The following is a 27,191-nucleotide window of genomic DNA, read 5'->3' as shown; positions in this document are numbered from 1 at the left end:
GCCTCTACCTGAATACCAGCAGTTAAGCAAGGTGCCTAGAAATAGTAAGAATTTAATAAATTCCTGAAGTTATTATTGTTCCTGCTATTAAAAGGATAGACTCTAGATCCAGAGTACCTGGATTTCAATCCTTGCTCTACCATTCACTTGATGAGTGGCCTTGGGCAAGTTGGTAAACTTCCCTATTGTAAGATGGATTTAATAATAGTGCCTATCTCATAGCATTTTTAAATAATTGTAAAGCATTTAGAATAGTATCCAGCATATAGTACACACCATGCATTTGTTACGTAAAATAAAATTACTGGCTCACTACTTCAACAATAGAACAGTCTTCAGTATGGGTGGATCCCTTTGTCAGAAAACTCTTTCTTTCTGAAGTCTTAAAATTCTGCCACCCCTCCTAGGTATATACCCAAGATAGCTAAAAACATAAATCCACACAGAAACTTGTAAAGAATGTTTGTAGCAGTACTATTCATAACAGCCAAAAGGTGGAAACAATCCAAATGTCCATAAGCTGATGAAGGGATCAATAAAATGTGGTATATCCATACATACAATGAAAAATAATTTGGCCATAAAAAGGAATGAAGTTCTGTTACATGCTATAACCTGAATGAACCTTGAAAACATCATGCTACATGAAAGAAGTTAGGCACAAAAGGCCATATATTGTATAATCTCATTTATATAAAATATCCAGAAGAGGCATATCCATAGAGATAGAAAACAAATTAGTGTTGCCAGGGGCTGGGGAGAGGGGGAAATGGAGAGTGACTATTAAGGAGCAGAGCGTTTCTTTAGGGTGTAATGAAAATGCTTTGAAATTAAATAATGGTGATGTTATACAATTCTGTGAATATACTAAAAACCACTGAATTGTACACTTTAAAAGGGTGAACCACGTGAATTACATCTTATGTTTTAAAAATCTGCCTTCTTATAATTTCTACCTACTGGCTAACCCTGTCTTCTAGAACACATAGTCCTTCAAGAATTTGAAGACAGTTATGTTGACCCTTTGTTTTCTTTTCTCCAGGATTCAGTGCTTTGGACTATTCCTCAGTGTAAAATTATTTCCAGACTTCCTCACCATTTTAATGGCTCTTCTATGCTTAAGATAACAATAGTAATAATAATTATAGTGACAACATTTTTGAAACACTTACTATGGATTATGTATTTGCTAAGCATTTAACAACTATTATCTCTTTTATTACTCCCTATAACAATATATTATATTATGACCTCCATTTTGTATTTGAGGACCTTGAAGCTAGAAATATTAAGATTTCACAGGTAGTAGACAGCAGCGGCAAGATTCAAAACCAGGTTTGACTCCAGAGCTCATGTACAGTCATGTGTCCCTTAAACCATGGGGCTAGGTTCAGAGAAATGCATCATTAGGCGATTTCGTCGATGTGCGAACATCATAGAGTGCACTTACACAGACCTAGATGGTATAGCCTACTACATGTCCAGGCTATATGGTACTAATCTTATGGGACCAGTGTCATATATCCGGGCTGTCGTGGATCAAAATGTCGTTATGCAGCGCATGACTATACATCAACGCTGAGCTATCCTGTCTCCCCCCACTAGATGATTCTAGTTCATCAAAAACCTCTTTAAAGTGCAGGGCTCAAAATGGGGGTAAAAAAACCACACGTGTTCTTACCAGCACAGCATAAAGCTGGATCATCACCTCCTGTGATCTGGATACTATGTTTCTACTTTGGTAGCCTCATGCCACAAAATACTATATATGCTACTGAACACAGAGTCAGTTAAAAAGCCCAGACCTTTTTTTTTTTCACGTGAACTACTTTTATGACACATTTCTCTCACTGTATACGTGTACATGTTTCTTGAATCCAGTAATGGGACCTGTTATTTATTCCTTTTTAATTCATGATGCTGAATCCTTATCCCAAGTTTCCTTGATTGGGATAACTTTTATACTCTATTCTTAGAATCGTAGAATGTCAGCACTGCACTATGCCTCAGAAGTCAACTGGTCTGAAGCCCTATTGCACTGATAAGGATGCCAAAGCTAACTGACTTGCCCAAGTTTGTTGTCTGTGAATCTAGCAATTTCCCTGTTTTGTGTCAGCTACAACCGTATCTCTATCTTCACACAGATCTTTTATCAAAACATAAAATGGCACTTAACTGAAAGTATTCTCCTAGGTCTCGCCCCGAGACCAGCACCTACTCAGTCAGCTCTATCATCCTAACTGCAGCGGCATCCTATCCACATCTCTGCGTAAGGACAACCTGGAAATTCCTTGCTGAAACTAACTACTACTTAAAGAATAACCCTTCTCACGCACAGTTTTGATGACATCACTTCTCTGCTCAGAAACCAGCACTAGTGCCCAGCTCCTCAGAATCTACAACCAGCTTGTCTGCCCCACTCCTACCATCTTACTCTCTAGTAACTTATAACTCAAACACTAGAGATTTCCACACCTTATCTACTGTTCCCTATGTAAAAATCTAATTTCCTGTGAGAGATATCATTCTCTCCCATCTGATGTGTCTCTAATTAATGTTCCTCTCTTCCATCCTTGTTTCAAAAAAGATCTGCTCAAAACCTATGTTCTCCATTAAGGCTCCTCCAAACCATCTCACCCACCTCCGAGCTCTCCAACGGTAGATGCAGTGCCGCATTACACATCATGCTATTTCTGCCAGTATGTCTCTTCTTCATTTAAGCCATTGTTATGTATTTCCTGTGCCTTTTCAAACTCCCCTCTAATGGGGGGGGGGGGCATGTCTTGAGACCCTGGTGCAGGTTCCTTGAATATCATAAGCATCTACTTACCATTAAGCAACTGGTTCCAAAGCAAGTTAAACGTCATAGGATGAACAAAGTCAGTCTCTCAACCCCAATCTGCTATAAAATCCCCTTCCAACCCCACACTATGCTCTGCCTGGTAGAACACAGGCCAAATCAACCCTAAGAATCATCCTGAGGTACAAGATTATCCCTCACACCCCAGGAGGCTAAGCAGAATTATGGACATGGGAAGAAAAGGGAGAAATGGGTAAGGGAGACAGCCAGAAATAAAGGGCCTCTGTTTCCTAAGGCAGGAGACCTTTCAACTTTGCAAATCCCTGTTCAACTGTAATACAAGAACACTATATATCCTGTAAGTATGAGCGGGAATTAAGACTCTCTGCCTGAAAACAAGAGTTTAAACAGCTCTCTCCCGGAGATGACTCAAGTTGAGTTTGGTTAGAGGCTGGAAACATGACTGATCATCCAAGTTCCCTCACAAATCTGTAGTTCTATTAAGCAACCCCAGTATAACTTTCGGAAAATAGCTTACATCTTGAACTAAAGGTGTATGTAAGAAATTTTCTAAAAAATAACCAAGTAAATCTTTTTGGGGTATGAAAGCTGCCTTTTGTTCCCAAAACTATACGAATGCCTCCCTCCTGGAGGGAACTTATCAATATTTTTGTAGTTCTCTCAGTGACTTTCTCCTATCCCCCTTCTCGAGTTTTGGAACTCTCAAAGAATAGTTCACAGAGGAGGCAGTTAATACAGGGAAAGTTTTGAGGAGCCTTTCCCCTATAAAATAATTAGTAAACTAATGTGAATACTTATCAGGTCCATACAGATATATTCATGCTTTTTTTTCTGAAAAAGTCTGCCGTTTCTGACATGAAGAGGCCTACTCTTTCATTGTCATTGTTCAAACACACATGGGAGTAGGGTGAAGGGGAGGGAAGGACAGAGGAAAAGAGAGAAAAAAGACGGGATTCCTCCTAATGGAACTAGAAAACATTCCATTTGAAAGGATGCCCATACAGTTCCCCCCTCAATAAAACAGATGAAAACCAGACCCCAACTCTCAGATGTCACCAGCAGGCTGGATTCGTTTACATGTAGCCACTTTACAGATTTCAACGAAGCTGGGATTCAAATAGCAATTCCAAGCTATCTGGCAATGGCTACAGTTCAGGATCAGTCTCCCTAGTAATACAGGACAGAAAAATTTGTTCTTTCAAGTTTCCTAAGTGAATAGCCACTCGTCTAGAGAAAAGCTGAAAACACTGTAGCAGCTTGTGTCAGCTCCAAGATGACTGAAATCTGAGCAGGAAATAAGCCCCTTTTCCAAATAAGAGCCAGCGTTCTCGCTCCTTGTTTTCTCCACCGAATGTTCTGTATCAGCAGGGTGAACCCAAATTGCATCCAGGGCTTTGCTGCAGCTCTGCCTTTAGTGTTTTTTAGCAAGGATTTAGTCTTTAAAAAAATAAAACAACAAAGCAAAACCCAACCACATACAAGAAGAAGAAAAAGAGAGGCGTGCTTTACAAAACAGCTATTTCAAAATCGTGATTTTTCAAAATCTATACAGAATGTGGAACAGAGGGGAAAAAAATGTCTCATGTGGGTTGCATCGGCCCTGCAGCTGCTCCTCATTACAGCTCCTCTTTACTCCCTCTGGGCTGGTTTCCAGCAGAAAATTCTTTAAACAGCACTCTGCTTTCAACCCACTTTCTTCTTGCTCTGGGCCTCTCAGCCCCACAGTCCGCAGTGGCCGCCTGCCCTAGCTGAGAGAGAAGGAGCTGTCGTTAAGGTAAATGAGGTAAGGGCAGGGGAAAAAATAACAAAACCCAGAAACCAAATTAACCATTGGTCAGTAACAAAGGTCTGCAGTCTGAAAAGGCCCCAAATCAGTCTGTTCTTTCCTGTGACCATAATGCCAGCTTAGTTTCCTGCCCCCTCCCCCGCAACCCTGTTAAAGTAGATAAAAATAATTGCTAACAGCCAAGGCTAACTGTAACCAGTGAAAGTTCCTATATAACATTTAATTCCCAAGGCTCTGGCTACAAACATCTAGATGCCCCAGAGCCTAGAGAATCAACTCTGTTCTCTCAGGTTGGCATTCAAGAGGCCCAAACAACTAATCTAACTTCATCACCCCCTCCTCCCAGCACTTCCAGTTTGATATCTCATCAGACTGTCAACTTTTTAATTCTGTAACTCTGTGTAAAGGTAACTAACTGGGTTATACCAACTACTGACTTTGTAAAAAAAAGAAAAAAAAAAAAAAGCAGCTGCAATGAAGACTTCTAGTTAACTTCCTGATACAGAGGGGAAGAAAAAGGAAGCAGCTCTGTCATGTTGACTTCTTCTTGGCCATTCCCACTCCCACGTTCCCCTCCCTTCCCCCAAAAAAGAAAGAAAGAAAGAAAAAAGGAAACACTATAGCTTACTCAGCAAGAAGGAAAAACAAAAAGAACTAAAAAAAGTATTCGTGTACAGTTAGGGCCCAGTACTGGGCTGTTTGTGGTAAAACACACTTTCTAGGGCTTTGTTGGTTTGATGTAAAGGAAACAAAGACAAATATACAATCTGTCTCTCTCTCTCTCTCTCTCTCTCTCTCTCTCGTCAAACATACACATACACACACACACACATACACACACACACACACCACACACAACTTTTTACCACAACTAATAAAGACTACCAAAAAGTGCAGGACAGCCCATTTTCCTACTATGTAAATTTAGCTTCCTGAACAGAACATTTCTGCTTTTCTTGTAGAAGTATTTCAGAAAATGTTAATCTGGGTTCCCACATTAGGCTGAATGCTTCCAAATTAAAAGTTTCCCACAGGAAAAGAATTTCACAGGGAATTGTGAGGGTGGGAATTATCTTCTGAAACTCCACCTCACTTGGTTTCCATGTGTTCAGGTTTTTCAACCCCCTCATCCGAATAAAACAATAAATGCATGCTGATTTTAATAAATCCAAACCAAAAAGAAGTTGCAATGGTACAAGCTTTAAAACTGTTAATTCACAGCATTGTTCATCTTCATCAGAGACTATGAAATCAGTAACCATTGCAATGGGAAACCATGCTGTATTTACACAAGAATTTGCAAACACCCTTATCTTCCAGTTTACAGTCTGGCCTCATTTATCAGAACTCAAAAACTGAAATGAGCGCCTAGTCTCTTCAATCATCACTTGAAAGATTGAGCAAGGGCACACAAACAGTGCTGAAAGGCTTATGTTGCTGCTAAAACAGAAGGTGGTCTTTCTTCCGTCTTCTAGCATACATTCAGTATCTTACCATATTTCACTGCACTGGACCCTGAGAAAATGTCTGCTTGTGATTAAAAGATGGCAAACACACTCTAAACATATGAGTGTACAAAAAGCACCCTTCACAGTAATAGGCAAAAATGAATGAGTTAAGCCAGTTGTTCCCAAGCTATGGGCTGTACAGTTATTGCATGGGCTCTGCAAATGTTTAGAAAGCATTCTATAGACCACTAAATAATGTCCTCCCCATATTTAAATGTCTATAGATTATGTTATGATTATTAATATATAAAGGTATTATAAAATGGTTTACAGAATTCTTGGTAGATTTTGACATTTTGCTTTGCATTCCAAAATAGACTGAGAAAAGGCTTCACCTCCAGATCATCTCTCCTTTATGCTTGACACTCTTGCTGGGCTCACCTTCTTGCAGCTCCCAGAACATGCTAGAGTGTGCCACTTCTCACCTCCAGACCTTTGCACAGCCCGAAACACTCTTTCCCACTCTCTTCTCATAGCTAAGCCCTAAAATTCCTTCAAGCCTCAGCTTAAATGTTATTTCCTCTGAGAAATAGGCCTGATACCCCCAACTGAATGTTCCCATAACCCTGATATATCACTCATTATCCTTTATTCTTATTATTTGTCTTCTCCAACAGACTAAGAATTGTTCGTCACCATACTCCCAGTGTCTAACACAGTAACTGGCATATAGAGACTATTCAGTGCTCATATTCTTAAAAGCCAAAGGGCAAAATGCAAGAGTCATGGAATCTTTATATCTTAAAACCCTCTTTAATTATACTTGAAGTTGGGAACCACTAGGTTGGACTATTTACCCAAAAGCTTATCAAAGCCAATTAAGATTCCTGATATATACAGGACTTCTTAACTCTCACTCACCCCTATATCATTCAAAGTGGGCCAGCCAACCCTACATGGGGTAGATGTTTTTTAATCACATTTTCCCCCAAAATATGAAGTTAACCAATACACACACACACACACAGAGTCTTCATTCTCTGTTGCACTTTTATTAATCTTTGATAAAACATTGACTACATGAACCACCAGAGCGTGGAGTCCTTAGTGACAGAACGTCCTACAAAGCAGCCTCAGTAGCATGAACTGCTCAGTTCTTCAGAGACCAAGCAATGAAAATTAAACAAGATTTTAGGAAAGAAAGTGAGTGGGGACGCCTGCTTTCTGTTCTCCAGCATGAGTGGATGACCCCCTTCAAAGTTCTGAAGTCCAAAAACTGTCTGAAAGCAAAACAGTTCCAAAAGCTTAAAGTTTGGTCTGAAAAAATTACTAATTCAAAAATAATTGACCCAAATCATATCAAACGAAAGCTGACTGTGAGAGTTAGTGGGAGAAGAATCTGCATTCCTTCAAACTTTAAGAGGATAAAAAATATTTCTTTGTAGATTTGGAAAAAATCATTATCCAAAAAAAGAAGGAATCACAAATGTAGGTATGTGAAACTGTTCAGTGAAAAATTGGGAAATACAATTTCAGTATGCCCTGAAACACAAGAAAAATCCCATTTAAATGGCCTCAATTAGAACCACAGATAATAAAAATAGTGGACATCATAGAAAAAGAAATAACAGTGTTCAACTGTATGTCAAGACAAAAACTACTACTTCCCTTAAAAGAGAGGACCGTGGCCCAAGGGGTAAAAAAATTGGTTCTTGGGGGTCAAAAAAAAATCTTAGATATTAGAATCATTTGCGGCCTTCCAAAGGGCCACAACAGATAAACAGATATACAGTATATGATATTAAAATTGGGGGTGGGGGGACTAGGAAAAAAAGCCTTAAAAGGTTCTTTTTGGGTAAGGGGTAATGATAAAAAGATTGAGAAACACTAAGATAACTTATACAAGTAAAGTAATTCTTAGCCTAGTATCTAGCACTCATAATACTCATAAATGTTGGTTGAATTGAATAGAAATATTTCCTACAAATGTTGCCTGTATTAGTATATATCCAAACTCACACGTCTTGAAAATCAAGTGTGCCTCAGCTTTGGAAATTCCTTCACCTATGCCTGATGTGCTATTATGAACTCAAAGTCTACGCCTCCACAGGGACAAAGTGAAAAATCCTACAGAGCCAAACAGTAGTCTCATGAGAAAGTTTACCTGACCTACATCCAGACACCAGACAGATTATTTCTTTTAAAAGTACAATGCTATCATTATTTCACGTATTCTTGCATTCTTACATAGACAAAAACAACAACAAAACTCAGAAACCCTCATCATGTGGATGATGCTAGTAGTGCGTGTGAAAGTCTTAGCCTCCTGGAGCCAATCCTCAGAAGCATGCTCTATCACCAGCTACACTGCTGGGACTGGATTTGGTTTGTTTATCTGTTTTCCTCTGGATTATATGCTTTTGAGAACAAACATAATTATTAAAATCATCACCATCACAGTAATCACCCAAAAATCTTTTCCACACAAAGGATAACTTTCATGAAGTCAATGACATCTCACAACATTGATTACTTTGATGGCAACAAGGGAATAGTTTATTGTTAAAGAAAAAAATGTAATGTTCTCATTTATTTTCTTGCTACCACTCATTAACTTAACAGGATCTCAGCTTTAGTGCAGACCTCCGCTACAGATCACCTCAACTAGAAAAGTGGCATCAACCAAAAATAGATAAAGGAGGACTCAGATATGATTCTTTGTTCTAACTGCAGCAACATCTGCTTCAAGAATTTCTTCTGTATATTAAAAAAAACAAAAACTAGCCACAAAGAATGGTTCTACCAGTCTATACCCCACACCCTGGGAGGATGTGAAGCATTTTAAGTGGCTGTTATGCTCTAAGGTAAAGGTCAGACAATACTGCCCTCAGATGAAATCCACAGGCCACCTGTTCTTATACCTCCAGCCCAGGAGCTAAAACTGGTTTTTACATGGCTATGTTTTAAGTAGGTATATAAGTACGTACATAACATCCTCAATTTGCCTCTTGGCCAGCAAGCCTAAAACATTTACTGCCTGGCACTTGAACAAAATATTGCTGATCCCTGCTCTGAGGCCATGATGGCATTAAAGTATATGTAAGCAAAAACAATCCCAAAACACGTGCTTACAGTTTAGGTAACTTTTTTTGTTTATTTAGAAATCAGGTCAGTTTAGGAGCACTTGTAATGAACTATGTTTAATTTCAGAAAGGCAATCAAATGGTCAAAGGATCATCGTCAGTTGCCATACCTTTGCATAATTAGAACCAAAGATAATAAAATAATGGACATCACGGAAAAACATTATGGTGTCTAACCCTAATGTGGTGACTCAAGACAAAAACCACTACTTCCCTAAAAGATAGGACCATGGCCCAAGGGGCCAAAAAAAATCGTAGCTGTTACAATGATTTGTGGCCTTCTAAACCAGAGAAACTGAGTATCAAACAGGTATCCTGGAAGTTTACTCCAAGTGAAGACAAATGCATTCTGCAAATACATTACATTTACCCCAAAATCAAAAAGATGGAGGTAATAAGCACAAAGACCCTGTGAAACCTGAATGGCCCAGGCTGCATCTGTACTTAGCACCCAAGCTGATGTTCCAAATAAAATCTCCCCACTCTAAACAAAAAGAAATATTATAGCAGAAACCATGATATAAATCAAGACTCAAGTTTTCACAGTAACTCTGGGGAGGCACTTCACCCACTGATCTGAGTCAGGTCCAAGCCACACCTGACATGGCTACATTCTCCTGCATCATTCTGCTTAAAAAACCCATGCCTAGTGTTAGGTGAGATGTTTTTAAGGCATACTTGAACAAATATATATTAAGATTTCAAAACTTATACACATATATGTTTATATATATGTTCAAGATTGTCCTAAAAACATCATATATATAATTTTTTTAATCTTAAGAGTTATGAGTATGTTTTTCATCTGAATAAGAATAAAAATATAATTAGTATATTTTTGTTTTACAAAAATCTCTCACCCAAGACTTCAGCATGTTCTCAGATCTTTTTGATAGAGTGGCTCCCCAGAGACCTGTCCTCTGGACCAGCCAGCCCTGGCTCTTCCCCTAGACGTTAACCTTGAAAAAGCCACTTTACCTCTCTGAGCCTCAGCTTCCTTACGTATAAAAACAAGATGTTAGACCACATAATCCCTAATATTCCCTTTTGCTCTAAAATTGTATGAATCCAACTCCAAAGCCCCTTGGATACTAATATAGAGTAGATTTCCTTTATGAGGAACTCAAAAGAATTTCCAGACTACTATTTTGTTTCATGGAATGTTACAAAATAAAAATGCATAGCTAGAGTTAAAATACTTGGTCTTTCAAATTGCCTCACAAAAGCCCTGGTTTTTTTTATTCTGCTTTTGTGTGTATGTGTGTGTGTGTGTGTGTGTGTGTGTATTCACCCACATTGGTTCCTTGAAGGTTGGTACCGAGAATGAAAAGAAATAGTGCTGAATCTTTAGATTGTCTAAAGGGGTCTAAGAAACAACTTTTAGTCCCAGTCTATATTCTAATCAGTTATATAATACAGGGTAAGTCACTTGGCCACATTAAATCTCAGGCTCCTCACATATAAAACAAGATGAGTGGGACAGGTGCTCGCCAAAGTCCTTTCAACCTCCTAAGTATGATGACTCTACAATTTCAGCTTTTGAATTCCCTCTGCAATATCGTCCAAGGATGTAATGACGCTTGCTGATCTTAATGCCTGGGGTCAGTGGTTGTATAAATCCTGACCGTCACACTATCCAAGCAGGGGCTGCCTGGGGAAAGAAGTGTGCCTTGTCTCTCTCCTTTTATATCCCTCACACTGCCTACCTATTACCCTTGTAAGTGCGCAGACAGTTCCATACATGCTTGTGTAAATGAACTGTTGCACAACTCACACTTTCAGCTAACCCCTCACAGGAAGCATAAGGAAGCTAAGAACAAGCAAAGGAGAAAACAACAATATATTTAAACAAGACACAGAAAATAAAAAGGAATCCTGAACCTAAAAGGGAAAGAAAGGTCTTACCATCTTCCCCAAAACAACTGGCCAACATGGGAGCCCATTTTCTTCAAGCACAGAGTGGTTGTAGACACTGCAGTCTCTTTTTGAAATCTGACCTGCTGATAAACTACACAAGGCTAAAAATGACTCCTGTGTGTGTAAAACAATGCTTTGGGAAGAGACGCACCAAAGTGAAACTCACGGGGAATCAACCACTTAATTAAATTCATGTAGGACTTTTTCCACATATCATTTTTATATATCCTCTCAACACAGCATAAACGCTTGTCTTACTCACTTCCCCAGCTCATGACGCTCTCATTAATTCTTATAAAATTTGGGAAAGAATAGATGATGTCCCATAATTAGAGACATTGCTTCTGTGGAGACTAATTATCAACTCTGATAGTCAGTGTCAGCTTTTGCCTGGGAGGAAATGAGTCAACTTTTCATTAGTAATCAAGGTCTGTCCATTTTTTAAGAGTGACCCAGAAATTCAAGGCCATGAGTTTTAGCAATATGAGACAGAGACTCAAATACCACAAACATTATATACAAATAGGACTAAGACAGAAAAACTTAAGTCAAAGAAGTTCCTGAGGTACTTTTCAGGATGACTGAGGTTTCAGAAGGGGGCAAGTTGCCCAGTAAAATAATTCCTCAAGGAGATGTGTCTGGCTTACACAACAAGAACCAGCATTTCAAAATTTTAAAGGGACAGGCAGTTAAATGGCTAAGGCGCTACCAGGGTCTAGGGAAGAGAATCATAACTACTGTCAAATGTTTTCCACACAGAACAGGCAGCCCTGGTTTATTCTGGATAATTGAGGGTTTGGATATGTACTATATAATCAGAGGAAACAAGCAGTAAAGGACATGAGCTAATTTGGGGTAACCAAAGACTTGGCTAGCAGATGCTTGGTTACTCTGGATCCCTGAAATGAACTGGGTCAAGCCAAAGATATGCTGGAAAAAAGAGATTTGAGGTTGGGATACCTGAATTCTCAGCTAAGAAAATGCACTATGAAAACTGATCCTGTTCTTAGCGTCTCTGTTTTTATATCACTCCTCCTATCCCAACTCATTCTTTTTCTTGCCTCAGAGATTCATGGATTCTGAGATTCCTTATAAATGGTGTTCACAAACTTATCTGGCTGCTTTGTTCTGGAAGCAGCACAAGAATCAATAGTCAAGACCAAAAAGGTTGGGGGTCCGCGGGTGGGGGCAGGTGACTGCTCCCAGCTTCCCTCTCCTCCTGTCCCCTGGTCTTCCCCTTCACTCCTCACTCTAGACATTCTATCTTCAAGGATTCAAGCCACCATGTGCTAAAGGAATGATTTTTTAAATCACTTACCTGTCACTGTGAAACCAGATTAATCCACATACTGGTTTAGTAAAACCTCACACAAACTGGAGTATAGACAGAAGAGAGCAACCAAGATGTAGAAAAGTTTTGAAACTATGTCATTAAGAAAAAAAATGATGAAGATACTGGTAGCAATTATTCCAGGAAGCAACAGCCCTTCTAGTCCCATCAGTTTCCCCACCTCCATCCTTCTACTTATCTGTCTTCTAAGCTACCACTAATATTCTCAGATTTATAATCTAGATAATCCACCAAAAATCCTCTGATTTTAGTCTTCAGTCCCATAGTAGTTGCTCCTTTGTCTGAATCTCCATAGTTCTTATCTGTGCCACTACATGGGCAATGATAGACTGTTTGAATTTATACATATACGTATGCCTTATCTCCTCAACAAGATAACAAGGTGTCAGAGGACTGCCACCATGTCTTATGCAGGAGAAACACAACATCCATTAGCAGACACTTTGGAGGTGTATATACTTGTGAGTAAGGAAGTCAGACAGCTCAGGCCTCTTGGACCTTTATGTATATTCACAATTCTGAGCACAGTATTACCATAGGACCCAGCTCAATAAGTACCAGTTTGATGAAAATTAAACTTTTCTTTGAAGAGTGCTATGGGCTGAATGTTTGTTTCCCCCAACCAAAATTCCTATGTTAAAACCTTAATCCCCAATGTGATGGTATTTGGAGGTAGGGCCTTTCGGTGGTAATAAGATAGATGAAGTCATAAGGGTGGGGTCATCATGATGGGATTAGTGCCCTCATAAGGAGATGAAGGGACCAGAGCTTTCTCTCTCCACCATGTGAGGATATACAGTCACACACCACACAATGACATTTTGGTCAACAGCTGACCGCATATACAATGGTGGTCCCATGAGATTAATACCATATAGCCCAGGTGTGTGGTAGGCTATAGCATCTAGGTTTGTGTAGGTACACTCTATGACATTCACACAATGACAAAAATACCTAATGATGCATATCTCTGAACATGTTTCCATCATTAACTGACACATGACTGTAGTAAGAAGGCGGCCATCTGCAAACTAGGAAGAAGGTCCTCACAGGGAACCAAATAGGCCAGTACCTTGATCTTGGACCTCCCTGCCTCCAGAACTGTGAAAAATACATGTCTGCTGTTTGAGCCACCCAGTCTGTGGTAGGTTGCTACAGCAGCCTGGGCCGACAAAGACAAAGAGTAAGGATCTACAGTGCTTCAGGGTCTATCTGAATTTCAGTGTTCAGGACACATGATACAGACATAGTAACTGCAGGAAAGTGGCCTGAATCTATACAGATTTAGTACCCTAACTGCTACTGTTCTACATAAGTCCTAATCAGGTTACTTTCTGATTAACACCTACCTTCTCCTCACACTTACATGAAAAAAAAATTGGACATAATGTTCCAGTTGGATGTGTTCGCTCAGTAATACTACGTGTCCCTTAAATAATGTCTTTACTAGTCTTTACTTTCACCTGTCTTTCATTAAGGCCTTTCATAAAGATCCAAGTAGGAGACTATTTAGAGGAAGAACATTTTAAACAGAAGGTAACGGCATTAATAAAGGAAGGCTGAAGGCACTAGTATAAGAATCAGTAATACATTTTTAGTCAGACTATAAAGTGTTAGTGAAGATTACTGATGATGAATAAATAAGATATAGAAAACTTTGGGAAATCCAGAGAAATTGTAATTTACCTTACAATGAGATCAAAAGTAAAACATAACTAATACAAATATGAAAACAAAACACACACACATAATGATGGGGGTGGAGGAGTCAGTAAACTTAATTCCTAGCTACCAAATTCCTGGCTACAGGATGTTGAGAAGAGGGCTTAGCAAAAACCCCCATCACTCCCACAAATCTATGCTGGCTTAACAAAGAAAAAAGCACTTAGAAATTTTTAGATAATTACATTTTTATCACATTCTGAAATCCCCCCACCTCTTTGTATGCTATCTCGCTAGCCTCAATGAAAGACAGATAGCCAAAATTTAAAATAAAGGATTTAATTAAGCTACTCCAGATCTTGAAAGAGAAATATTTCTTATCCTGCTTAATCACAAGGAAAAAGGGGAAAAAAGAATTCCTAGATGAAATTAATGGTGCTGACATGCCACAATGAAACAATAAGAAAGCAGCTTTATATAGGATTATGGTTAACCTGGGGACTATGTTGAAAGAAGCCTAACTAAACTCACGTCTATTCATGCCAGGTTTGCAGGCCAAAATGAGTTGATCTGACTTATTGGCAGTTACCCAAGACAGGCAAAAGGATACAAGCAGAACCTAAGAACCACCTTCTCCTATTCTCTACCCAACACTGAAGTTTATAAAGATTCCAACCTAAAGAATAAAGACTGGTTCAAAAGAGTAAGAGAATCCTATTGTTATATATTGACAAGAAGCTGCTAATCAGGACCTCCTTTACGAAAAATTCCTCAGGGACACTTAACATATTTGTTAAAGGATTTTTCAAGGACATAAGTGTTAATAAGAAGAGTCACTGAGGAATGGTACATTAAAGGGTCCTGATCTTAAGTCCCAAACAAAGAAAGCCTCACAGGATACACATCTATACATCTATAACTCGCTATGCAAACGTACAGTGCTGTGTTTAACAACCTGTGACTTTTGTGCTGGCAGCAACATTTACCATGTATCAGACGTCGTTGAATTTAACCTGTCTCAATTTCACAGCTGCATAAAATCTGTCTGGACTTGCTCATCTTCCATTAGGAAAAAGAAGTGAGAAGTTTCAAGTTTTTCAATTGACTTTTCTCCACGAAAGATCATTTTAATAGATAATATCCTCTATCCCCACCTTCACTGCCCTCTTCTTATATTTCATCTGCAGTAATTGCACTCAGCTTTAAAATCAAAGATCATTTCTCAGAAATGCAGCATTAGCCAAGCCTGGCCATGTACACTCATGTAACTACAAGTAGGCTCAATACTCGAGTATTACGTGAACTACCCAGGCCTACCTAATGCTACAGTCTCTACTTTAAAATTAGGAACTATATAAAGCAGAGTTTTAATCATATTCCTGATCTGAAAAGCCACTTTTCATATACTTTCAAATGCTCTACACTTCCTTTTCAGAAGATCCTGTTTGAATTGGCACTTTAAAGTAGGTAATTTTGTCCCATTTTACTGATAGGCAAACTGAGACGGAGCGATAGCACATTTTCCAAGAGCACATCTCAGGTCCACTACTCAAGAGTTATGTGACCTTGGGCAAATTATTTCACCTCTGAGTTTCCATATACTCGTTGATAAAACAGGGATATTAAGACTACCTTATATGAGGACTAAAACAACACCTGTAAAGAGCTTAATTGGGCACAGAGTTTGGCACATAACACATACTCAATAAATGTTAGCTAGCACAGTATTCTTTAAGTCGCTAAAGGCCAATTTCTAACAGGAATTAGGGCTCAAACTCAAGTCGATGTGGCATAAAAACCTATGTTGTCTCCATGTCACCAGGCAGGGCTCTTCTAGATGCCTTAATCTACTCACGAATACCAAACTGAACCATATCGGAGGCTGAGGCCAAAGAAAAAAATCAGTACTACTGATTTTCTCTTTATTCAAAATTTGGATTTTTTTATCATAGTTTTTTTTTACATTAATTTTGATTTTTGGAACTACTGCATTAAAGTATTATTTATCTTGATTATTAAGTTTTGGGCACCATCTTGAATTTTATACCTAAGACGAATGCCTCACTTACCTCACGTTGGTCCCAGCCCTATGTCATTGGTGGTTCCTGCACCAAAATACCATGTTACAGTCAGTCATTTCACAACTTACTCTACAATACTCTAGTAAGACTCATTCTGAAGTCCTTTAAGAAGTCCAGGATAATGAATTGGTCATTATTTTATTACTTCCCCAAGAGGTATGAAATAACGTCAAAACAATATTGAATAATTCCTACTACCACAGACTTGAGGTATGTTATATGTGGTACACATAAACAGCAATACAATAGATAATTCCTGAATTAATAACTCCTAAAGCATCACCTTAAAAAAAATTACTCCATGAAAGGTATTTAGTAAGCCAAAAGACAGCATTCCTCATTTTATGGTAAAGATAAAAGAACTATCGAAAAGGGGCCAGTATCTTCCAGAAAAATTGCATTATAATGTTCTGCTAAATAGGCAGTCCACTTGAAGGAACGTTGCTGACAGAACCACTTTGAGCATAGAAGAGAAAGTGATTTAACAGTTGATGCTTTTCCCAGTGTACTTCTTTGATCTGACACGGCCCCTGAACAGCAGTGAGTCCGTTAACAAGGTGAGTAAAAGGGAAAAATACTAAATCAGTCATCACTTTTGAAAATGTCTTTCTAGGGTAGCACCACCACAACACAAACATTGATGATGAATCCTCTGCTATAAGCCAGGCTCTGGAGGATTCTGAGAGCCCCTATTCTCACTTGACTATACAGAAACTTATCAAGAGGACAAAGAAGAGAATGGCTGCAATTTTCTTGGATGGCTTTAGGAGGCCTGGACCACCAACATTACTCCCTAACCCTGGCAAGGAAAATTGTCAGTTGTTAATGTTTAATGTTTCTTACAGTTAGCAGACAAATTTTAGGTAAAATATGGTACAATGTTGTATTTTATAACATTTTATAATGATTGACTTTAAAATGCAGTTTCTAGTTAGATACTTTGGCAAAAAGTAGAGATTCTCAACTGTAGTCACTCATCCGCAAGAACCTATGAAACTCATGGTGACTTTCCATTGTTTAATAAACACTATGCTAGCTACCTTCTAAGTGGTATGTAGACAGTTTTGAAAGCCTCCTTTATAATTATAATTTTTATCATTAAAAATAATGGCAGAGTAACATATATCAGACCAATTCTCTTGCTTATAATAATTATCAACTCTGGACAAAATATTAAAGGTACCAGAGAGCAACCAAAAGCGGGCAGAAACTGGAAGGGATATTAGCATCAAAAAAAGAAAAGCCAACTATAGGAAACCTACATTTATACAGCTTTTTCCTTGAAGGTATTCCCCAGCCCATGCAGCACAAGAGGAACAGAATGCAAGCAGAAAATGGAAGTCTTACTGGGCTAAGGAGTCAAAGGTATCTGGAACTGTCAAAGCTGCTGGAATTTGAGGAAGAGAAATCCTGGAAAAGACAGAACCACAGAGGGGTAGCCCTAAAAACAGCATACAACTCCACTCAAATCCTTAAATGATTCCTGACTGTGCATGAACAAGACGATACTTAGGAACTCAAGGGAAAGCAAGAACTGGAAGGCCAAAAGGCTGAGCAGGGTTCTTAGGAGTCAGAGGTATGCATTCAAGTCCCACCAAATTAGAGGAGCTTGGGAAAAACCCAGAGCTTGGGAACACCTCATGCTTTTCACTGAACCCCCTGAGGGTCATATCTTGGGAGTAAGGACCATATCCCAGGACGAAGACTTACACCATCAGACTAAGGGCAAAACAGACCACCATGGCAAAGCCTAAAACCAAGTTTCCACAGGATCACAGTGATCTTCCAGTAATGTGACCGCCCGCTAGAACAAAACTCAACATTCTTTAGTGGAAGATAAACTTTAAGATGCATCACCTATAATGTCCAGTAAATAATAAAAGCTACTATAAATGTGAAGTAAAGGGAAAGAGAAAGAGCTGTTGACAGAAACACACCCAAAGACAACCCAGATGTTAAGAATTGGCAGGCAAGGACTTTAAATAACTATGATAAATATGTCCTTAAAAATGCACATTTTGCAAATCGTGACCTCACCCACCCCCAACATTCTAGTGAACTTGAGTTGCCCACGATTTTTAATCAAATTGGGATTTGGAATGGTTTATCTTGAAAGCCTGAGACAAACAACTTGAAAGTGATTAATGACAGCCAAACTTAATTATATATTTATACCTCCCAGTAGGACAAGGGAAAGAATAAAATGTCTTATCTCTCTGTAGTGAGAGGGCTTTATTAAGATCTGACAACAACTATTAAGGAGCAATAATTGAGTTTTACGCAAGATTACACAGGTTCTCCTAGTCTGGCATCTCAATCTAATCACAGACTGATAGAATACTCAGGCTCCTAACAGTGAGAAAAAACAGGTGAGCTGTGCACAAAACTAACCTTTGAAAGTACTTATCCTCCTCTGTCAATGTGAGCTTATCAAGGATTTCTATAATTTCTATAAACAACCATTATATTTTAGCTGAAACAGCAGCATTATGCTCTTTAAACAGATAGTCAGATACCTTCTACTCTGAAACATTTTCCATTAATTCCCACCCCACCCCCCAATAAAAGGAATTTGGCTTCAATTTTCTTAATCCACTAAGCAATCTCGTGAATAAAACATAATCATATGCTCTGCATGTCTGATGTAATTTTTATAAACCTTCTAAATGTCCTAATATTCATTTACCATTTTGTGAAAATAATATTTACTGAACAAGTTGGATTACCTTCTTTCCCCAGGGAAAAAAAGCAAAGTTGATGAAGATACACTAAAAGGTCTGCCAAGCAGATGTTATTTCTGCTAAAAATTTTGCTTAACCTTCTATGGAGGTTGGCATGGCATTGCACAGATCTTTGACTTGACCTCCCTAACACTGTTCTTGCTTTCCCTATGTCCACTTATGTTGACACTGCCACTCTTGAAGATGCTAATATTGCTTTTACTGAGGTAGAGGAACACTCTTAAGTTTTACAAATTTTGTTGTTCATATTGGTGTGCCAAGAGGATGGCCTCAACCGTTTTTTTCCTTACCCTCCCTTCTCAGGGGGCTTGTTTCCCTCACAACAGGATTGGAGAACATCTGAGGGACCTACCCTAACTATATCCATAAGCAACCCATCCCATTGACAGTGAAAAAGTATCCAGGGACAGAATGCAGGCAGCTCCATTGTTGTCAATCACAAAATGAGTCCCTGTTTCTCTGAGTGCCTCTTCCAGAATTGGGGAAACTTTGTCTTTCTCACCTTGGTTGGAGAGTCTGATAGCGGCAGGCCACAAATTTGTTTTCTCCCGAAAGTTACCCTCAGTGACCTCTCCTGGTGCTCAAAGATTGGTCTCCTCTAGAAATCCTCTCTCCCCATACCAGACTACAAATACGTAGACCAACAGTTAGACCTATTTGAAATTCTCCCTACATGAATCACCAAGTTGAATTATCTCCAAATAGAAGTAAATTGCCTTTCTGTATAGTACTACTATCCTGGATACTGCGTGAAGCAAATAAAATTCTCAGAGAGAACCAGCTTCTTCTTATTTAAGACAAATAGATTAAAAAACATGTGAATGATGGTATCTATTGACCACCTTTTGGTTCAAGAAACAAACAGCTGAGCGCTAGCTATACACCAGGAACTGCACCAGGCATTCACTATACAAAAATGCGTAAGACCAAGACCTCACAATCCAGTAGGAGAAACAAACATATCAACAAATGACCCTAATGTGATGGGTTAACTACCACAAGAGAGCTGAATAATAGAATAAAGCAAGAAGCTAAGACACCAGATGCCAAAAAGGGACTGAAAAGATTTCAGTGGCCAATTCTAAGGTATTAAGTTCCTTCCCTTATTATCTGCTGTTGCGTTTCCAATCTTAGAGGTGAATGCATCACGTTTTTGTTTTGTTTTGTTTTGCTTGTCCAGCTAGAAAAGCTAAATGAGCAGCCCATAATCAGTTACATAAAAAATTTCATTTCCAATGTTATCTTTATTCCAATCCAAACAGCCTATTGTTAAGCTTTACTGTCATCGCAGCTTAAAATATTTTCACTTTGGTGAAGAAAATTTTTTCTGACTTGGAAAAATTCTTGTTTATGATATTAAAGAACTTAGATCCTGGTGCCAGAATGGACTTGATTGGAACAAATGTCATTATTATATTTATAGTATTCAATTAAATATCCAGAGAAGAAACAAAAATGTGTTGGATAAACTCAAAACTGTTTATCAAGCAAGTACCTCTACCAAAGCAAAGAACAAATATACCCCATACGAGTGGTAAAGAAAGTAAATTTCATATGGTCAAATCTTATTTTCCATGATATAAATAGAATGGATACATGTTCCTACCAAAAATTTTCAACTGAGGTAGAAGGAAAAAAATGGTCCATAGGAAACCTAGAGAAGCTCTTTATGAGATTATCTCACAGGCTTCCTCAAACAAACAAAAAGTATGGCTAGACTAGATGGTCGGAGAGAAAGAAAGAAACGCTCTTGAGAACTAGCCTACGCTCCCTAGTCCTGTTCCTGATCCTTACTCTTTTAAAACTCATGTAACAACATTCACCCACAGCCCCTAATCCCCACTCCATCCCTACAGGTTTACGTGCATCTTCCTCTCTCACAGTCTCTCTCTCAGATTTGGATTTTTTACAATATAAAAAATTACTTTCACATGGCTGTAATATTCACTTGTACTAGGCAGAATTAAAGTTAATATCTATTTGGTTTGACTTAAAAATGAGATCATAGCTAACATACTGAGAAGTGATTCTAAGGCTTTGTCTTAAACTGAAAAATGCATAAGAATGTACTTAATATATATATATTAACTAGCCACTCACTGAAAAGTCTTTTTCACAGTGAAAAAGATAGTAAGATAAGAAGTTCTTATTAACCATTTATCTGACATCCACATCCTTTCATCCTCATCCCAGCTACAAACTCATCTGAAAAGTTAGAGAACCAATAACATTTCACAGCAGTATTAAAAACGGAATAGTAGAACCAAATCTTGTCCAGTGTCCTACTGAGGAAAAATAAATATACAAAAAAGAAAAAAAACCCAGAGAAAAACTTACTTGCAGTATCCTGTGCCATTGTGGTAGGTAACACATATTCCTTCATTTACACAGGGCTCATAGCCGTCCCGACATTGCAATGCTAAAAATAAAAACAAATGCACATTAGAAATAAGTAACTGATCATAACCTTCAGACATCAAAGAAATGTTATCCACTCCAGGCCAACATTCATTCCCATGTCCAACCTGATCTGAGTTTCCCTTTAGAGTTTTAAGCAGTTTTTTATCTTTTTGTTTTTGGGGTCATAGAAACACGGAAGCTCATCCCAAAAGTCTCTTCCCACAGTAACCGTTTTGTGGTCTTGATGATGTTCTTAATTCTCTGCACCTCTGTCTCCCCAGCTGTTACATCCTTATCTCATAATGATACTAAGAAAATTAAAGCTATAACCCCATGACATGCCATGAGCCTCTTGGAATTTGGATAGTTCAGATGAATAATATAAGGATTCATCAATGGAGATTTAGAAAGACTTGGGTAGATACTAGGTGACCGTGATATTAATGAATTACTTAAGCCTTCAGGTGAAGTTTCAGAACAGGACACTTCAAGAAGTAATCAGAAACATCGCCAGTACTCATTCAACAAACAGTAGTTGAGAGCCTAGTATGTACCAGGCACTATATTAGAAGTCAGGGGGAAAAGAGGAAATGGAACACATAGAGAAATGAATAAAACACAATCTCTTACTTCAACGTGTTCACACAAAGATGGAGGGTAGACCATGAATAGAGATTGTAGAGGAGCAGACATTAAACGAAATGAAAAGCTAATTTTATACAAACAGATAAAACAATAATTCTCAAATTCTTGAACCCCAGTCGCTTTACAAGGCAATGAAAAGTCATATCACCACACTAATCCCTCCCAGAAACAGACAACTCAGAAATAAACAGCGGTAGTGGGAACTTTCGCTGATTTCAGCCAAAAGAGGAGGAAGGCCACCCAAAGTCTGCCATTCACTCGCTGGATAGTTACAATACCTTGATTGTTTAGCTTTTAGAGTTGGAATTTTCATCACCAAAATGCTTGTCAAGGATCCTAATAACAACTGGAAAGACAAGACAGAAAGAAACCTAGCCAAACAATAAAAATCAAAGTTGAAGTTCACAAACTTTTTCTGGAAGATTATTAAGACGTCCATCTCCTAGGATGGTTCATTACCTGAAACCAAAACTGAGAAGTCTCCTCCTCTGAGTTTCCTCCAGCCACATCACTCTGAATAAACTGTGCAATACCAGAGGCTCTGGGCCTGCCATTCTTGGGCATCGAAACCAGCTTCTTTTCACGGCAAGGCCCAGGCACAAGCTGGATGCTAGAACAACTCCATTAACAATTACTGCATAAGAACCCTCTATCTGCCCAGTACTGTTATCAAGTGATGGAACCATTGAGAACATGCTCAAAGAAATTTCATCTCTTAAGACAGTAATATTTTTAAAAAATAGTAATAACAACAGCAGCTAACACTTAGCACTAACTAAATATCAGGTATTGTTCTAAGCACTTTAGATAGACTAACTCAATCTTCCCAACAACCCTATGAAGTAATTTCATTACGCCCATTCCACAGAAAGGATAAGTGACCTGCCCATTGTCACACCAGTGAGTGAAAGAGCAGGACTCTGAACCTAGGCGGTCTGGATCCTGTGAGAGTGTCCGTGCTCTTAACTACAGTGATACACTGCTTCCCACCACCTGACATTGTGCTTCTCAGGACAGGCAGGACAGGTTTTATTATACCCATTTACTAGAAAGTGAAGGCCAAGGAGGTTAAGTGACCTCCTCGTGGGCATCACACCACTAGCTGTGGCAATGTTGGGCCTGGGACCCAGGTCTGTTACTGAGTCCAGCCCTGTCTCCATGACAGCTGCTGAGGTCACACAAGCAGTCACTAGGCTGCAGCCTGAACAGGCAGATTCAGGAAGAGGGTCATCTTGTTGTCCATATCCCACTTCCCTGTAGGGCTCCAATGCTCTCTCTTCCCACACTGATAAGCCCAATGCAACAACTATAATTAAAACAGTTAATGTCAGGTTATTTCCTCCATACTAAAGTTCTCAAACTGATTTTTTTATTCTCTTTAGACACTTTTATTAGTTTCAATGAGAACTTCCTGACTTTTTTCTATTTGCTTTTTTTCTTTAAATAAAAAAGAAAGTCTCTCAGTAGGAAAGGAATGTCCTGCAGGCACAGAGCAAGCTGCAGCTCTGTCCTCTCCCTTCAGGAATCCTGGTGCAGTGGAGGGAGTCAGGAGACCTGAAAGCCCGTCTATACCACTTACTAGCTGTGCTACTGCAAACAAAGCACAGCCTCACGGGGGCTCAATTTCCCCACCTGTAAGCCAAACGAGGGTGAACCAAATGTTCACGAAGGTCCCCTGTGATGCAAGATTGACACTGCCCTCATTAAAAGTATATGAATGGCATGCCTGGTACCTGGAAAAATCTACCCAGAAGAGCATAAGGACCCAGCCACCCATGACTCAGAAAGCCATGGGCGCAAAAAATCATAGTCTGTTCCTATTAAGTGTCCTGGCAAATCATTACAGTGACAGGTTCAGAGAAATACAAACAACCCAAAGTCAATATGTGGCAATCAATCTAGCAAATAACTTTACAGCCTGGCCTTAGTGAACTAATCAAATTCAGTGGTCAAAAAGGAGGTGGGCTTACAGGGCTAATTATTAATGCCATTTGGCTGATGTGTAGGATCACTCTACCTTGAACCTTTAACATTTACTGAGCTACGGTTCTCAAACTTCAGTGTGCATCAGAATCATCTGGAGGGCTCATTAAAACACAGATTGCAGGACTCCATCCCCACAGTGCTGACTGAGCAGGTCCTGAGGGGCCTGGGCATGTGCATTCCTAACTAGTTCCCAGGCGATGCTAACGCTACCAGTCTGAGGAACCACACTTTGAGAACAACTACTGTCCTAAAGCAGGAGTGTCCACCTTAAGGAATCTTCTAAGACTATATAATCCACTAGAGGTCTTAGGTGACCCAGACGATAATATATTGTATGAATAAACAAAAGAAAAACAAAGGAAAATTTGAGAGTCATGACTTTGCTCAGGGGCTATTTCTAAATGAGCACTGTAATTATTTGACATTCAACAAGAGTTAAAACTTTGATAACTTAAAACCATGACAGTGAGACTGGGAAAGACCTCATTTCAAAACTCAATTTACTTTTTTTCCCAATGTACAACATTTAAATTTAACAACGAAATTGAAAGCAGCTTTATATTTGCAGAGTAAAAAAATGAAATGTTCAGTCACACCACAGAGAACTGATGCTTAAAATGTTTTAATAGACTCAGAGAAACTAGTCACTCATAAAACGAGTGACTTTTTTCCAAATTTTCACCTTAAGCCACAAACTGTGGTCACTCCATAAATACTGGCTGACTGAAATCAATCTCATATACTGTATTTGTGTATCTATATGTGCATGCCCTCTCCCCCAAAAAAGGGCATAAACGAAGAGAAGCAGTGGATTCCAATGTCATCACTCCATCACTTGGCAATGTGACACAAAATCTAGAAGCCAATTTTCAATTTTCACACATTTTCCATGCAGTGTATTTGGGAACCAGTCTTCCAATATTCAGAACATATTTACAGAGCATCTACTGTGTGAGGTACAGGCCATGATGTCAAGGATGCCATGATTAACAGAATAAACTCCTTGTCCTCAAGAACCTTATTTCTATTAGGAAAAGACAGATAAATGAATAAATAAATAAATATTTTCAGACAGGGGTAAGTGATAGCTTTTGATGGAAATAGAATCCAGTTATGAGATACAGTAATCACAAAGGCTGGAGGTGTAGGGATCTACTTTCGACAGGATGACTAGGAAAGGTCTCTCTCAGCAGGTATCCTTTGAGCCAAGAATTAAATGAACACGAATCATGAAGATAGTGGGAAACGGTAATCCCAGGCAGAGGAAACAGCGAGTGTAAAAGCCTTGAGATGGGCATGAGACTGGTATTCAAGGTTTGTATGGATAGAGAGTATTAAGCAAGGGGGAAGAGTAGCAGGAGACAGGCCAGGGACGTAGGCAGGGTTAGATCTCAGCTTCTACTCCAAGTGTGAGGGTGAATTACTGGGCTGCTTTAAGCAAGGAAAATGACACAGATTTATTTTTGAAAAAAGTCAAAACTGTAAAATGTTGCAGTGAGTGAAAGGCTTTTTTCCATTCTTATATAAGCTTATTCAAGTCATCTGTTTTTAGACTAGGCTGAAGATATCCATTTTCTCAGGTCCCCCAAAATGGTTAAGGGTTTTATTCTAATGGCATCTAACCTCCCAGGAGCACCGCTTGAAACATGTCACTCCACCACTCTCTAATCTACAGTGGCTTTCAGTTCTTAATCAGTTCTCAGAATTTACTGTCAGGTTGGCTTCAGAAGAACCAGCTGAGAGGTCTATGCAGTACCTTCACACAGTGCCAAGCTTGGCACTTTTTCTTCCAGAGACAAGCCATTCATTACTTCTTGCTAAACCCTCATGCTCACCTGCAAGACTGCAGCCTACCTTACCTGTCCAGTATTACTTTTGAATGCAGTCTCTTGCTTGAATAGATCACCATCGAACTCAGTTCCATGCCTCCATGTGTGTCTCAGCTTCCTCTGATTGCTGCTTCCCCCCTCCCCCCCCCCCCCCCACTATCTAAATTCTACTCATTCGCCTGAGGTTCTGCTCACCTCCTACCTCACCGACAAAGCCCGGCCTTGACAGTTCTGGTCCTCACAGGCCAACTCCTACTCTCTAACAATCATAACTTAGTTTAGAATTTAATTCTATACTGTCTTCTAACTCTCTCTGCTTTTTCACTTTCAAGTTCCTAGAGGATAGAAAACATTTCCTTTCTGTATATTTGAGGCAATACAGTGTAGTGGTTGAAAGCATAGATGCTGAAATCAGGATCTGGGTCTGAATTCTAGCTCCACCATTACTATCTATCTCTGTATCCTCTTCATGCTTCAGTTTCCTCCTCTGTAAAATAATCTCAGAGCCCTGGTAAGAATGAACTGAATTAACACATTTAAAGAGCCTAGAACAATGCCTGATACCTAGTAAGAACTCAAAAAAAGGCTAGCTCACACAGTAGGTACTTAAATTCTTAGTCACTGATTCCATGATCAACAGTGCCTTTAGGGAAACTTGTCATATCAATCAAACCTCAGTCTAACCAAACTGAGAAACCTGGAAAAATAGAAGAGCCCTGGACAATGTAGGATGTGATATCAATAACTGGAATAAGTTCTTCCCAGTTGCCATCACTGAGAGTCTAATAAAAGATATACTGAACTACCACTACAAAAAAAAACAGAGGTCACCGCTCTTTAAAAATAAAAAGGTACAGCACTGCAGGCATAAGAAGTGAGTCACTAAAGGTAAAATCAACACTGTACATGAGCAAAAATGTCACTCAGTTTTAATACAGTTCTATTAACACTGTTGAACAACTACTATGAGCATGGCTCTCTACAGGGCATTGCATGGAAATCAAACATGAATAACACAAACAATTGCTTTGCTGATGATCCATACAATCTACTGGAGGGAAGTTAGGGATGGGGACAGAAAGACTGTGACCTACCCAAATGACTCTAAGATAAACACAAACAAAATAAAAAGGGCTTTTTTTTTTTTTTTGAGGAAGATTAGCCCTGAGCTAACACCTGCTGCCAATCCTCCTCTTTTTGCTGAGGAGACTGGCCCTGAGCTGACATCTGTGCCCGTCTTCCCCTACTTTTTATATGTGGGACGCCTACCACAGCATGGCATGCCAAGCAGTGCCATGTCCACACCCGGGATCTGAACCGGCGAACCCCGGGCCACTGAAGTGGAACGTGCGCACTTATCCGCTGCGCCACTGGGCCGGCC

At 39.1% G+C, this 27,191-nt stretch overlaps 1 protein-coding gene across 2 annotated transcripts in view; it reads right to left on the bottom strand.

Moving 5' to 3' along the window:
• The window catches only part of NOTCH2 (notch receptor 2), a 153,773-nt gene that overhangs the window by 93,925 nt on the left and 32,657 nt on the right, over positions 1–27,191 (bottom strand). For both annotated transcript variants that reach the window (XM_070607719.1, XM_070607720.1), the window contains exon 2: positions 21,288–21,369. In XM_070607719.1, coding sequence (XP_070463820.1) covers positions 21,288–21,369 — 82 coding nt within the window. The remainder of the gene's footprint in view (positions 1–21,287; positions 21,370–27,191) is intronic.

This window comes from Equus przewalskii, unplaced genomic scaffold, assembly GCF_037783145.1.
Source record: "Equus przewalskii isolate Varuska unplaced genomic scaffold, EquPr2 ChrUn-13, whole genome shotgun sequence".
Taxonomy (NCBI): Eukaryota; Metazoa; Chordata; class Mammalia; order Perissodactyla; family Equidae; genus Equus; species Equus przewalskii.
Note: the sequence above shows the minus strand (reverse complement) of the source record. Positions and strands in the feature narration are given on the sequence as shown.